The 15613-nt window shown below is 44.4% G+C and overlaps 1 protein-coding gene across 1 annotated transcript in view; it reads left to right on the forward strand.

Annotated features, from left to right (window-relative positions):
• LOC126188457 (orexin/Hypocretin receptor type 1-like) overlaps positions 1–15613 on the forward strand; it is a 520725-nt gene that overhangs the window by 454851 nt on the left and 50261 nt on the right. The window contains exon 4 of the mRNA XM_049930060.1: positions 12008–12035. Coding sequence (XP_049786017.1) covers positions 12008–12035 — 28 coding nt within the window. The remainder of the gene's footprint in view (positions 1–12007; positions 12036–15613) is intronic.

Below are 15613 nucleotides of genomic sequence, written 5' to 3' on the forward strand. Positions count from 1 at the left end.
TCCTTCCCACCATCCACCTACGAGGGGACACAGGCTCCTTCAAATGGCCAGCTGCTCCGCCGACTGCCTTGTGGCGTGGGAAGGCCGCTGTCCGTCCTTTGCTGCCACCCTCTGTGGCCGCTGGCCGCACTCGGCTTTCCACGATCTGGCTGCCGCCTTCAGGCGGCGGTCCTAGACAACACGGAAAGGAAATTAAGTGGCATAACCCAGCCCATCTGCAGGACACTCCAGATGGGTGTTACAGATGTCACGCCCTTTGCTGATTTTCTACAGACTCGCGTACGGCTGCAGACCCCAACAGACCCTCACGATATGTGGCACCCCTTTCATGTGGCGACTCAACACAAAAGGGAAATTTACAGGCATAACCCCGCACATCTGGAGAACGGCTCGGATTAGCACACAGCTCTCCACCATCTGGCTGCCACCTTAAGGCAACGCTCCTATGCCAACACAGTAGCATTTATAGTCAACTAAACAATAGGAGATAAAAAGGATGGTCACCTCAATTGCAACTTGTTCGTCTAAAATATAGCGATAGCGCCCAAACATGACCCCTCCCCCCCCACGCCTCCTCATCCACAGCAGCAAGCTAATCGGTGATGGAGAACAATTGTATTTGACGTCAAAGCATCTATAATCAAGCATTAAAAAAAAACTCATTTACGACCATAATAAATGTCCTCTTTGCACGAATAAGGTTAAAGTACATTTTCTTTTAGTTTTATGAGCAAAATCAGTATAGTGTTTACGTTCGACGGCAGTCGCATCTGATTATTTTGCGACGTCCAGCGAAGTGTACCGCCGCCGATCACAAATGATCAGCACCCTGCATAAAATCAGGAAACAAAACTTCAAGTATTTTGATACCGATCACCGCATAATGCCCTCGTTATTTCTAAGCCGTCGTCGAAGTAAAGAAAAAGCGAGAATTTAAACTCCATAGAAAAACAGTCTACACTAAACAAATACTTCCAGCTTGTTGAACAAATTACACGACCTGAGAGCGTGTCCCCCGTTACTGTCCTTAAATAAACTGTCATGCATGTGCGTGTTCCAAACATTTCTGACAATCTTTCACGCCATTGCCACAGATGTCATTCATTTTACGTTTGACAACAAGAAGCTATAATTCAAGACAACGTAGCTATTTTGTACACTGTGACAGAGCCCCTTGCACCAGTGCGATGTTATATCATACTAGCGTTTACGAAATAAATCGTGAGAGCCTGTCTCGCCCTGTGTAGGTGGAGACTGAAATTTCGTTAAAAGATATAGCCAAATCAAAACAAAAAAAAAAAAACGCTTGTCAGAAATCGTTTCGCGGTGCCCTAGAAATCTCTTCCACCTGCCATGTGGCAAGTCATTGATATCAGTTTGATAGGCTGATTAATTAAAGTCATCGTGAGAGTCACTTTGCACAGTGAATAATTGATTTTGTCAGCAAATGGATTGCACTCACCATCTAGGACAACTGGGAATCCATGGAGGGAACTCTGTTGAGAAATAATATTTGCAGCTGACCACAGAGGGATTCTACAGCCTATAACATACATTTCGCAAAAGAGCTGTACTGTTGAAACACGATCATAATGCCTGTGTTACCGTCATCTTGCATAAATCAGTCTTGAGTCTACAGGTATGAGTCGCTGATAGCGCTACGCTTTCAGCTGTCGATGATTTGGAATGAAATCCATCCATACTACAATGTATGCAAGTTATAACTTGTACAGACTTTTTTTAATAGTTACAGCCACTGGTGAATCATATTCGTGCCACTCTCATATCTCGAAACGTGTCGCCCTTTTCTTTCGAACCTATCTGCTAAGAATCCCATACACCAAGAACTCCAGCGTTGTTTTTGCATCTTGTAACTGCTCCTAAGTCTTTGCCTCGCCCTTCTTGAAGCTTAATCCATGTGATCGTCCCAATTTAAGTCTGACCTGTACGGAAGTCGGAGAGCGTTATATCTAAGACCTTCTACATCCTGTGGGGAAAGAGGACGAGCTGAGTTATTGCGACAGGAGGGCGTTTTGACTCTTTGGTCAAAAAGGGAACATGGTGTCATAGATCTGCCAACTGTGTACACTGTGTAAGGCCAGCATCAAGCGTAGCTTTCCCCTGAAACACGAGGTAGTAGAAGAGATAGTACGAGCAGTAACGGCGGTGTTTCTTGTTGGGAAAACTAGGAAAACTACACATTATACATGGCATGGAGGAAGGACGATGATTTTGAGACACATCTCCAAACTACATGCAGCTAGTCTGAAGGAGATCTGTGTCTCTCAGGGTGCATTCATGTCTATCACCCAAACAAATCTAGCGATCCTATTAAATATACAGGTATTTATCGATTGCAGCAAGTGGTTCGTGATCACAGTCGCTTCCACAGACCGGTGTAAAGTTTCAACACCTGTACTGTAGGATGACCATATCCATCAATCACACGAAAGAGTTTCTCTATTGCTCCTTCATAACTTTAACACCTTTCGATCCTCTGGCTCTCACAGAAAACCGAACGTTGGATGGCATAAACTTGCTGCTGGAAATAAAACACAGTCGCGATGTTTCTCATTGACAAACATGTCGAATACATAGCAACGTATGAAAACTGGAATAGTTTGCGGTATTGTAGAGCGCTTCCAACAACTACTGGAAGGTGATTACCTGTACAGTTAATCTCATCTTCCCATTGAAAGGGTAGCGAAGGTCTCAGTGCTCCGTTTCGAAAAGCATTGCTCCTTCATTTTTCAGTCTTGTACATTATTACTGTTCCAGTGTTGACCGTAACGTCAAGGTGCTGTTCACAACATGCATGAGGTAGCACAAATAAAATGAAGTTCTCGTGTCTTATTGGTGAAAGAAATAAAAAATTAAAAGAAAGACATGTGGAGGGTATCACAGCATATGGAAACAGGACGCATCTGGAGCAATGAGGAACACTTTCAAACAGTTGTTAGGGTGATGACCTCTACACTTAATCTCATTTTCCACAGCGACAAGTACCATGTATCCAGTGTTCCGTCAAGGTTCCCTCCATCTCAGCAGAGTAGTGTAAGTCAATCTTTATGCGTACTGAGTGGATGTTCGGGATTGGAAAGATGCCATTAATATGGACTGATGTACTGTAATACATACCGCAGTTGATAGCAAGCTCAATTTTAGCAGTTTTACCTAGACATTGGAGAGAGCAATATCCACCCCATTCTGCACTGTGTAGAAAAAGAGTTAGCTGTGTTAATGTTATAGGAGCATGGTTTGACCACTTGGTGCAAGTGGGAAAATAATGTCATAGCTGCGCCACCCTCGAACAATGTGTAGGATCAATGTCAAATGAAGGCTGCTCCTGCAACATGACGACAGTATAAACAGATAGGTGGCATTTCTCGCTGGGAAAATTAGGAAGACTCATCATAAAAGCAGATCTGCGTCCCTCAGAATCCATTTACGTCGATCACCAAAACATTCTATCATCGGCATTCTGTACCATCCAGCAGAAAAGAATTACAAACTAGAAAAGCTCCATTAATTTCATTCAATAGATTTTTACCGCACCTCTCTCATCTGATATATCAAAAACGAATACCGTGTAAGTGCTGGCATCGAGCATATGCGGAGATCCTATTAAATATACATGTATTTATCCATTGGGCAGGTGGCCAGTGATCGACGTCACTTGCACTGACTGGCGTAAAGTTTCATCGCCTGTACAGTATGAGAACCTTCTCGCATATGTTATCAGTCACTAGAGAGGGACCCTGGTTCAAATGGTTCAAATGGCTCTAGGCAATATGAGTCCCCTAGAGTTAGAACTACTTAAACCTAACTAACCTAAGGACATCACACACATCCATGACCGAGGCAGGATTCCAGCCTGCGACCGTAGCAGTCGCTCGGTTCCGGACTGAAGCGCCTAGAACCGCTTGGCCACAGGGGCCGGCCAGAGGGACCCTGTTTCATTGTTTGATACACCGCTTTTTCTACTGTAACATGCTTTGTACACTGCCATATATTTTATTTTCCACTACGACAACGTTGTCTGTGTCAGAGTCTAAACTGACTTTAACACGTTTGTCCCACTGACTCCCCCAGGGAAATAGACATCGCACGGTGTAAATCACATAATGTGGTAATCAACAGTGTACCTGGACTGTTGGGATGGAAAAGACACTGTTGATGTACTGTAATAATAAGCACATAGTTGATAGTGCAATCAGTTTTAACAATTTTATTGTAATTTCAACACCGACCAATGACACGGCCGCATGCTTACCAGTTACTCTATCATGACCAAACAGCCCCTCCACTACTTTGCGAGTGCCATCGCGAATGTAAGTAGATGACTGTGTTAGAATGTTAATTCATTGTTAATTCTTGAACATATACACCAAAGTATACCAGACAGCGACCTACACATCTCTAGCACTTCGATCATAGTGCGTAACTTACGATCATTCTCTATGTGGATGGGAGTCACAGGGTGATCTCGCATTCTTAGGATAAAGTTAGAAATCGAAAGATCTCCTCGAATTGTCTTTGACCGGCGCTCCCTGCAAGTGACCAGAACTAGACCGCTACATTCCACGTTTCGTGTAGGAATAGTGTGATCCGAGGCTGTAACTGCTCTCCTGCGCCCATCCAAGAGCGCAAGATTTCTCCAGATGCGCGAATGTCGACGAGGTTACCATTACTAATCGGTGTACAGTAGATATGGAACTGTTGTGATAATATAACAAATGTTTAAGAACAAGAAACGGGCGCTTTTCATGCATGATGGTGCTCCAAATGGACCTAGTTTGCTGCGTTTTACGTAAACCAACTGCGCTAGGAATTATAAAGTATTATTCTAGTGTCTGGGGTCAATACCATGAATGTATTGGTAAGAGAGAACATAAGCACATGCACTCTTAAGGCTACAATGTTCTGCACTTAAAAAACCCTATAATATTAGATCATTGCAGCTTATTAGTCGTAGGGAATGCAGCCCTGTTACTACCCCAATGTAAGAAGTATATTTACAGCGCATGACATACATTCTCCTTGTAGGTTTCTCTGCACTAAACTTTGGAGATAAAACGTAAAATGAAAAACTTCTTCCTTAACACATCGATTCCTTGTGATACACGTACAATATAGCCTTCCAAAGGCGTATAACCCCCACTTTTCACATCCGATGACGGCTCAGAAATTATATTATGCTCGCATCAGACCTATATAAAATTATCTTTAGTAATGGAGAAAGCCTCTTACAAGGAAAGAGACAAACGCATAGCAGCGGTATTTGAGATGTGAAATTACATGTCACGTCGCCACTAACTCCGTAAACAGAACATCCGTCAAGCAGATGTATACGTGGGGATTGTAGTACCTCGCAAACCCCTGTCACTGAGTTAGAATCACCGTAGTTATGAAACTGAAGACTCGATTCTATGCCCAAGAGGCGATAGGGGCATGGAGTACCGCTCATTAATCTTCATTCGGCTAGAGGAATGTGTAGAAACAGGATGGAAGTCCTCTAATAACCGAGAGGTTTGTTGTTAACGATCGCAAGTAGACAGTACTCTAAGTCATGCACAGAACACGCAGATGTATGCGAGTCGAACGCAGGTTATGTCACACAACTGATGCATATCGACAAAACCACAGAAAAAAATGGTCAAATGACCTACAGAAACATGTCCCTCTCACTCTATAGTGCATCATCAGCGTACCGTTAAATCCTATCTCGTCACAACTCCAGCTCACCCTGTCACTCCATCCACTCTCTGTCATCCTTTAACGCATGTGCAAGTAAGTTTAGAGGCAGACGGTTCTCTTTTTCTCAGGAAAGCATCTAAGACGGCAGTCAACTCGTGCATGTCACTACTACCTCAATAGACATACAGTAGAATGTTGCCTCGACGAAAAATAAAAGATTGTATCCCCGGTTCACGCTCGTTCTGTTTTCCAAAAGTGCTTGTAAATGTAGTACAGCTGCCAACACCTAGCGCAAATGCATTACTTTTCTGGTCGGGCGGCAAAGTACAGCATTGTACTCAAATGCAACCAGTCACCTCCAACTGCATAGTCTACAGTTGCAGCACATTTGCTCTGTTTTATCTATGTCTGTGTCTGTACATGTGTCGCAGAAGGCTCCCATCACGTGCTCTTCCCGCTGGTCGATTCAACTTTGAACATAGGACATATCTCCGTATGTAACTCGTGACTGGTCCAACTTTGAGCCCTATCCCGAATGTGACGTGTTGTGGATCTGAATCCCAACATCACTTCAGACATAACGCTCAGCAGATCCACACTCGAACGCTAACTCGGGTCTACTGTGGGACCTGGAAGTCATCCGCGACTCATGCACAATAGGAGCTAGAAATCGGAGGAAAGAAAAAAACAAAAACACAATTCAGAGAACGCGAAATCTGAGAATGACATAATATGCATTTCGTAGGACATTGATACTCCTTAACTTCCTATCGCTCCATCGCTTTGTTTATCATCGTTTTGTATATAAAGTCATTAAGACGCTCCGCGGTGCACTGCGACGCTAGTACATTACCGCGGTCGCCTCGTGGGCTTCCGCGTGGCCGCGAGCCCCCTCGCATAAACTAGCAGCTTCCAGCTCGGCGGCATTCACGACGGCCGCCTCGCGCCAAGTGGGATACGCCTACTCGACGTTCCCCGACCAGCTGCGGGTCTTTTGACATGAAAGGCGCTGCACCGAGTGAGCTTTTAACTGTCAGGTGGCCTAACGACCCAACCACGCACATGTGCCGCACGGCCACGTGGCCGGCAGTCTAACGGCTTAGCGTCTTCCCCAACAACTCTGTCCTAAGGAAAAATCAGATTATCCATCTGTCTCAGATTGAACAAAGAGTGTTTATCTAAAACTAGCAGTTGCAACCAATTTTTACATCCACTTGCCCGCCAACACAGGATGTGTTTGGAAAGGGGCCTCTATTTGTTTCACAGAACTTTCTTTTTGTCTCATACAGCAACTGCCTGCACCAACAAGAAAAAGAACGCAAATTTAGCGTCTTCCGGCACACCTCTGTCTTAAGGAAAACATCGACATGTATTTAGAGGGTTGCAGCCGGCATTGGGGATGTCAGACTATCCATCAGTCTCAGGATTATCAAAGCTATGCCACCCAACCAGAAAAATAGTGCATTTGCGCTAGGTGTTGGCAGCTGTACTACATTTACAACATTTGGGTGATGAGTCTTCCTAATTTTCCTAGCGAGAAACACCACTGTAACTGTTCGTACCGTCGCCGTGTTGCAGGAGCAGGCTTCATCCGACGCTGACCTTTCACATCTTACAATGGTAGCGGAGCACTGACAACATGTTCCCACTTCCACCGAGTGGTCAAAGTATGCTCCTATAGCATTAACTCAGCTCACTCTGTTTCTACACAGGTTACAGAACGTGGTGGATATTGCTCTCTCCGACTTCTGAGTACATTTGCTAAAACTGATCTCGTTACCAACTGTGGTGTATATTACAGTACATCGCTCCATATGAGTGGCGTCTTTCCAATCCCGACCGTCCACTCGGTATCATGTTGATTACTACATAATGATTGACTGACTCCACTTCATTGATATGGGGAACCTTGACTGGATAGCTGATACTTGTCGCTGTGGTACATGGGATTAAGTGTAGAGGTCATCACCTTAATACAGTTGTTTGGAATGGTTCCTCATGGTTCCAGACTCGTCCTATTTCCATATACTGTGTTGACCTACACATGCCTTATTTTTATTTTTTTTATTTTTTTTTTCACCAATAAGACAACAGTACCTTTTTTATTTGTGCTACCTCACGCGTGTTGTGAACAGCACCTTTTGGCGATGGTCAACACCGGAACAGTAATAATATACATGACTGAAAAATGAAGGAACAATGTTTTCGAAACGGAGCACTGAGACCTCGGCTACTCTTTCAATGGGAAGATGAGATTAACTGTACAGGTAATCACCTTCCAATAGTTGTTGGAAGCGCTCTACAATACCGCAAACTATTCCAGTTTTCATACGTTGCTATGTATTCGACATGTTTGTCAATGAGAAACATCGCGTCTGTGTTTTATTTCCAGCAGCAAGTTTATGCCATCCAACGTTCGGTTTTCTGTGAGAGCCAGAGGATCGAAAGGTGTTAATGTTATGAAGGAGCAATAGAGAAACTCTTTCGTGTGATTGATGAATATGGTCATCCTACAGTACAGGTGTTGAAACTTTACACCGGTCTGTGGAAGCGACTGTGATCACGAACCACTTGCAGCAATCGATAAATACCTGTATATTTAATAGGATCGCTAGATTTGTTTGGGTGATAGACATGAATGCACCCTGAGAGACACAGATCTCCTTCAGACTAGCTGCATGTAGTTTGGAGATGTGTCTCAAAATCATCGTCCTTCCTCCATGCCATGTATAATGTGTAGTTTTCCTAGTTTTCCCAACAAGAAACACCGCCGTTACTGCTCGTACTATCTCTTCTACTACCTCGTGTTTCAGGGGAAAGCTACGCTTGATGCTGGCCTTACACAGTGTACACAGTTGGCAGATCTATGACACCATGTTCCCTTTTTGACCAAAGAGTCAAAACGCCCTCCTGTCGCAATAACTCAGCTCGTCCTCTTTCCCCACAGGATGTAGAAGGTTTTAGATATAACGCTCTCCGACTTCCGTACAGGTCAGACTTAAACTGGGACGATCACATGGATTAAGCTTCAGGAAGGGCGGGGCAGACTTAGGAGCAGTTACAAGATGCAGAGGGACTGTCTAAAAACAGTGTTGGAGTTCTTGATGTATGGGAGCAGATAGGCTCAAACATAAGAAAGGAGACTCGTGTGCAGATACGAGAGTGGCACACATATGATTCAGCAGTGGCTGTAGCTATTGAAAGACCTCTCTACAAGATACAATATGCGTACGTGGTAGAGTTGATAGTTTTGATTCCACATCTCAAACTGCATTTCTACCTGAATGTGTAATACTATCAGCGACTCGTGTGTGTTCCTGCAGACTCAAGACCGCTTTAAATGCAGGATGAGTAAAGATGATGTTTTAATAGTGCAGTTCTAATGCAAAATGTATGTTATGGGCTGTAGAATCACTCTGTGGTAAGCTACAAATATTATTTCTCAATAGTGTTCCCTCCATGTATTCCCAGTTGTCCTAGCTGGTGAGTGTAGCCCGCCTGATGAAAAAAAAAATATTCGCCATGCAAAGTGACTCTCATGATCAATTTAATTAATTAGTCTATCAAGTTGATATCAATGATGCGCCGCCTGGCGGGTGGAAGAGATGGCTAGGGCACTGTGGAATGATTCTTGACAAGCATATCTTTTTTTTCGTTTTGGCGATGTCTTTTAACGAATTTCCTATCTCACCCCTACACAGGGCGAGACGGGTTCTCACGATTTGTTTCGCATCGCACTGGTACAACGCCTAGTGTACAAAACAGCTAGGTTCTCTTTAACTATAGCTTCTCGTTGTCAAACGTAAAATGAATGAGTTTTTTTTCCGATATGTGTGCCTATAGTGTGAAAGATTGTCTGAAATGTTTGTAATACACACGTGCAAGACAATTTATTTACAGACACTGAACACAAGTTACGCCCTCGGGTCGTGTAATTTGTTCAATAAGCTGGAAGAATTTCTTAATATAGATTTTTTTCTTTGGAATTTAATTCTCGCTTTTTCTTTACTTACTCCAGTGACGGTTTAGAAATAACGAGTACATTGTGCGGTGGTCGGTAGTTCTCGCATCAAAATAGTCTAAGTTTTATTTTTCCTGGTTTTACGCAGGGTGGGCATGTCTCTGCTGTTCATTTGTGATCTGTGGCGGTACACTTTTCTGGACGTCACAGTCGAACGTAAAAACTGTGCCGATTTTGCTCATAAAACTAAGATAAAATGGATTTTACCTATTTTCGTGGAAAGCGAACATTTATTATGGTGGCAAGTGTGTTTTGCTTATTTTTAAATAGATACTTGATTATATGGGGTGTTCAAAATGTCTCTCCACAGTGCTGTATGATTGTTAGCCGCGCGTGCCATATGACTGTTCGCCTGCCTGGGTTCCTTCCCTTCAAGTGGACTCTCCAACCATTCCACTGTTTCGTTTATCTCAGCCAGCGTCAGTAGTATCGTTGGTGTGTGTCGTTACGTGTTGACGTGAACGTTTAAGTTTAGTTTCTTCGTTGGTTAGTTTCGTTTTTGTCACTGTTAAAATGCTAACCGTTAAAGAACGTGTATTTTTAGTCGAACAAGCGTTCAAACCTGGCGATATATACACAGTTTCAGTTCGTCAAACGTTTAACTCAGTTTTCCCGGAGAAAACACTCCCACATCGCGATACTGTGCGAGATTTGATTAACGAATTTCGAAGTACCGGTTCAGTGACAGATGCACCGAGAAATGGTCGTCCTAGCGTTTTGTCTGAGGATAAACTACTCGATGTTTCCGATAAAATGTCAATGAGTCCGAACAAGTCAGTAAGAAAACTCGCCCGGGAAATCGATTTTAGTGTCGAAACGGTCCACACAGCCGTAAGGAAAAAATGAGGAGTGGTTCCATTTATCCGGGTACATAAACTTGTCAGATTTTCGTATGTGGAGTACTGCAAATCCATTGTGTATTCAGGAGGAACCTCTTCATTCTGTGAAAATAGGAGTTTGGATTGCAATTTCTAGACGTCAGATTGTGGGTCCCATATTTTTCAACGAAACAATAAACGCACAAAGATACTGCAGCGATATTCTGTACCCATTCATAGAAGATTGGTTGATTTGAGGATTAAAGGGACCAAACTGCAGAGGCCATCGGTCCCTAATCATAGAAGAACTTGTGTTAAGTGAAATACTGAACGGTTGTTTTAAACAACATGGTGCAACCACGCGTACAACTGTCGTTTCAGTGTCACTGCTTGCTGATGTTTTCCGTGATCTCTGCAGTCATGGACTGTGTCTATAAAAACCGTCCAAAATCCGCTGATGAATTGAAAACTGCAATATCCACTATCACTGCTTCTGTTACAGAAGAAATATTACAGCTTTTGTTTGGAAACACGACTAGACGAATTGAATTGTGTATTCAACAGGGGGGGGGGGGACACTTTCTACATTTAATGTGAAAATTTTTAATTAAAAATGAATATTCAATAAAATAATAACTTGTAGTTCACTGAGTTTTATTTCGGTATACTCATTGCTGCATATGGCACTCAAGGCTAAGAATGAAACAACACTGCGGAGAGACTTTTTGAATACCCCGTACATGCGTTGACTTCATACAATTAATTATTCTCCATCGCTGAACTGCGGGCTGATGTGGTCGCGAGACACAGCTGCTCTTTGCCCGGGTGGGCGTCGTGTGGGGGCTCTATTGCTACATTTTAGACGAACAAATTGCACTTGAGGTGACCGTCCTTTTATTGCCTATTGCTTAGTTGACTCAACAGGCTACTTAATTTCCCTTTTGTGTTGCCTAGGACCGCTGGACGTCACAAAATAATGAGATGCGACTGCCGTCGAACGTAAAAAGTATACCGATTTTGCTCATGAAACTAAAAGAAAATGGACTTTACCTATTTTCGTAGAAAGAGGACATTTATTATGGTCGTAAATGTGTTTTGCTTTTTCTTAATAGATGCTTCATTATAGATGCGTTGACGTAATACTATTGTTCTCCATCACCGATGGGCGGGCTGCTGGGGGTAAGGGGGCTATATTTTAGACGAACAAATTGCACTTGAGGCGACCGTCCTTTTATCTCCCATTGTTTAGTTGACTATACATGCTACTGTGTTGGCCTAGGAGCGTTGCCTTAAGGTGGCAGCCAGATGGTGAAAACTTAGTGCTGATCTGGACCGTTCTCCAGGTGGGCAGGATTATGCCTGTAAATTTCCCTTTTGTGTTAAGGGGCGCCACACCAAAGGGATGGCACATACCGCGAGGGCCTGATGGTGTCTGCAGCCGTACGCGGAGATGTAGAAAAACAGCAGAGAGCGCGACTTCGGTAACATCCATCTGGAGTGTCCTCTAGATGGGCTGTGTTACGCTACTCAATTTCCTTTTTGTGTTGCCTCGGACTGCTGCCTTAAGGCGGCGGCCAGATTGTGGAAAGCCGAGTGCGGCCAGCGACCGCAGAGGGTGGCAGCAAAGGGCAGACCGCAGCCACACAACAAGGAAGGCAGTCGGCAGAGCAGGTGGCCTATTGAAGGAGCATGTGTCCCCCGTAGGATGGATGGAGGGAGGGAGGGATAGAGGCAGGGAGGAAGGGGGAGAGGGAGGAGGGGGCTGGGGCACAAGTGCAACTAAGATAATATGTGACGTCATCTGGGATGGGGGTGGGCGTGATTGGGGGCGGGGCGTGGGCGTGGTTGGGGGCAGGGCTGGGCGTGTGTGGATGGGCGCATGGGTCATTAATTGACCAATTTAATTAATTTGCATATCAATTTGATATCAAAATTTGCATTACAAACACCCACACCCTACTACTCATGAAATGTCGTGTGAATCACCCTGATCCCAAAACCTGATAAACACCTTAGTCCGCCTACTAACTACCGTATTATCAGCTGAATTTTCACCTTTTCGAAGCTACTGGAAGGCCTCATTTTGCACCAGATAGGACAATTTATCCACGTTCAGGACATCATTAGGCCAGATCAGTTTGAGTTTCAGCCTTCGCTTTCAGCTGAACTTCAACTACTTGAGTCGCAGAGTACATCACGTGTAATATGAATGTTTCTAATTATACAGTGGCCGTATTTTTAGACACAGAAAAAGCTTTTGACTATGTGTTGATTATAAGCTCTTGATCAAATTGCAAGACCTCAAAACCTTGCCTGACTATCGTTTATGTATCATTGGCAGTTTTTCCAACACCGGCAGACAGTCGTCCACATCAATGGGCAACGCTCGAGCGTTTGATGCCTACGGGAAGGCCCTCCACAGGGCTAAGTTTTATCCCCAACCCTTTTCATCGCATATGTTATCGACTTACCCATCCTGCCCCAGGTCGTCTTAGCTCAGTCTGTGGGCGACACAGCCTTATTCACCAGTAACCGGCAGATAACTGCAGTCGTCGGGAGGCTATTCTGTCACTTCACACTGACGGAACAATAGGCATCAGCTAATCACATTCGACTTAACGCCGACAAAACTAAAGCTGTCCTCTTCACTCACAAATGCTCTGGCCTTCATCATCGAGAAATTGCATGCATAAGCGAAGTAAAATACTTGGGGGTCACCCTGGACAGCAATCTATTTTTCGAACGTCATTCCACAACAAGGGGATTCAACTATTATACCTCCTACAGCAATTATAGCCATTGTTGAGTGGTTGCCAGGTGCAAGCTTCGGCTATATCGAGCGAAGGTTCTACTTGCATTTCGTTATAGCTGCTCCACTTGGGGAACCACCAGCCCCTCCAACCTTCAACCCTTTAAGTCATTCAAAACTGATGCCTCCGCCTCATCTTAGGAGCTCCAAGATGAGCCAGGACTGCCGACCATCACGCCGAACTGAACATCCCACGCATCTCCGATCACATCACATATGCAATGAAGAAACTCCTTCATAGGATCGCTGAATCAGGCATACTCCCGGCACGTGGAATATACTGGCTCTATCGCCCCACAATGGTAGCACCGTATGTGGGTCCCTCATGCAATTATCAAGGCCCCCCAGTAACTAGATTCAACGATAACCAACACGTTCAGTAGGGCCACCGGCTACGAGCCCACACACCTGCTTACATCTGAATAAAGCTTGGGTAAATCCCTGAACCAATCCATCCCAGAAGTCCAGACTAAATGGAAGATAGTACTTCGACTGAGCACGCACGTATCAAAGGTAAGTGAGTTTCAATGTGGTGCTATAGTCGGTGCACGGGTGATGGGACACACCATCTCCCAGGTAACGATGAAGTGGACGTTTTCGAGTACGACCATTTCAAAAGTGTCCCGTGAATATCAGGAATCCGGTAAAACATCAGATCTCCGACATCTCTGCGGCCGGAAAAAGATCTAGCAAGAACGGGATCAACGACAGCTGTAGAGAATCGTTCAGCATGACAGAAGTGCAACCCATCAGCAAATTGCTGCAGATTCCATTACTGGGCTACCAACAAGTGTCAAAGTGCGAACCATTCGACGAAACATCATCAATATGGGCTTTCGAGGCCGAAGGCCCACTTGTGTACCCTTGATGGTTGCAAGACACAAAGCTTTACGCCTCGCCTGGGCCCGCCAACGCCAACATTGCACTGTTGATGATTGGAAATATGTTGCCTGGTTGAACGAGTCTTATTTCAAATTGTGATGGACGTGAGCGGATATGAATAAATCCATGGGCCCTACATGTCAGCAGGGGACTGTTCAAGCGGGCTGAGGCTCTATAATGGTGAGGGGCATGTGCAGTTGGAACGACATGGGACCCTACAACTCTGATACGTACATAAGCATCCTGTCTGATCACTTAGGTCCATTCATTCCCATATTCCCATTATGCATTCCGACGGTCTTGGGAGTTCCAGCTGGACAATGTGACACCCCACACGTCCAGAATTGCTTCACATTGGCTCCGTAAACACTCTTCTTAGTTTAAACACTGCCGCTGGCCACCAGACTCCACAGACATGAATATGATTGAGCATATCTTGGATGCCTTGCAACGGATTGTTCAGGAGAGATCTCCACCTCCTCGTATTCTTACGGATTCATAGACAGCCCCTCAGGATTCATGGTGGCAATTCCCTCTAGCACTACTTCAGACTTTAGTTGAGTCCATGTCACGTCGTGTTATTGCACTTCTGCGTGCTCGCGGGGGAGGGGGGCACACTATACTAGGCAGGTGCAGCAGTTTCTTTGGCTTTTGTGTGTATTATGAGGGGAATTCAAAATGTATTATTATGAAAAGCCAAGTAGGTTGTATTGCCTGCTGCTCTACAGTTCAAAGTGCAAATATACTTGAGACCATTTTTCGGCGCAGTCATTAAGTCCCTGGCCGTCTGGAGTGACGGAGCTGTTCTAGGCGCTACAGTCTGGAACAGCGCGACCGCTACTGTCACAGGTTCGAATCCTGCCTCGGGCATAGGTGTGTGTGATGTCTTCAGGTTAGTTAGGTTTAAGTAGTTCTAAGTTCTAGGGGACTGATGACCTCTGAAGTTAAGACCCATAGTGCTCAGAGTTGAACCATTCGAACAAGTCACTGTAAACAAGTGTCGGAACGTACGTCAAGGAAAGGCAAACTGACGTTTATAGCATTTGTAGACTTAGGGAAAGCTTTCGACAGTTTTTACTGGAAAACTGTCTTTGAAATTCTGAAGGTAACAGGGCTAAATACTGGGAGCGAAAGGCTGTTTGCAACTTCTACAGACACCAGACGGCAGTTATCAGTGTCGAGGGGCATGAAAACGGAGCAGTGACTGAGAATGGAGATAGACCTGGTTGTAGCCTATCCCCGATGTTATTCATTCTGTATATTGAGCAAACAATAAAGGAAACAAAAGAAAATTTTCCATAAGGAATTAAAGTTCAAAGACAAAAAACAAAACTTTGAGATTTGCCAATGACATTGTAATTCTGTAAGGGACAGCAAACGACTGGG

The sequence above is a fragment of the Schistocerca cancellata genome, chromosome 5 (genome assembly GCF_023864275.1).
Source record: "Schistocerca cancellata isolate TAMUIC-IGC-003103 chromosome 5, iqSchCanc2.1, whole genome shotgun sequence".
Taxonomy (NCBI): domain Eukaryota; kingdom Metazoa; phylum Arthropoda; class Insecta; order Orthoptera; family Acrididae; genus Schistocerca; species Schistocerca cancellata.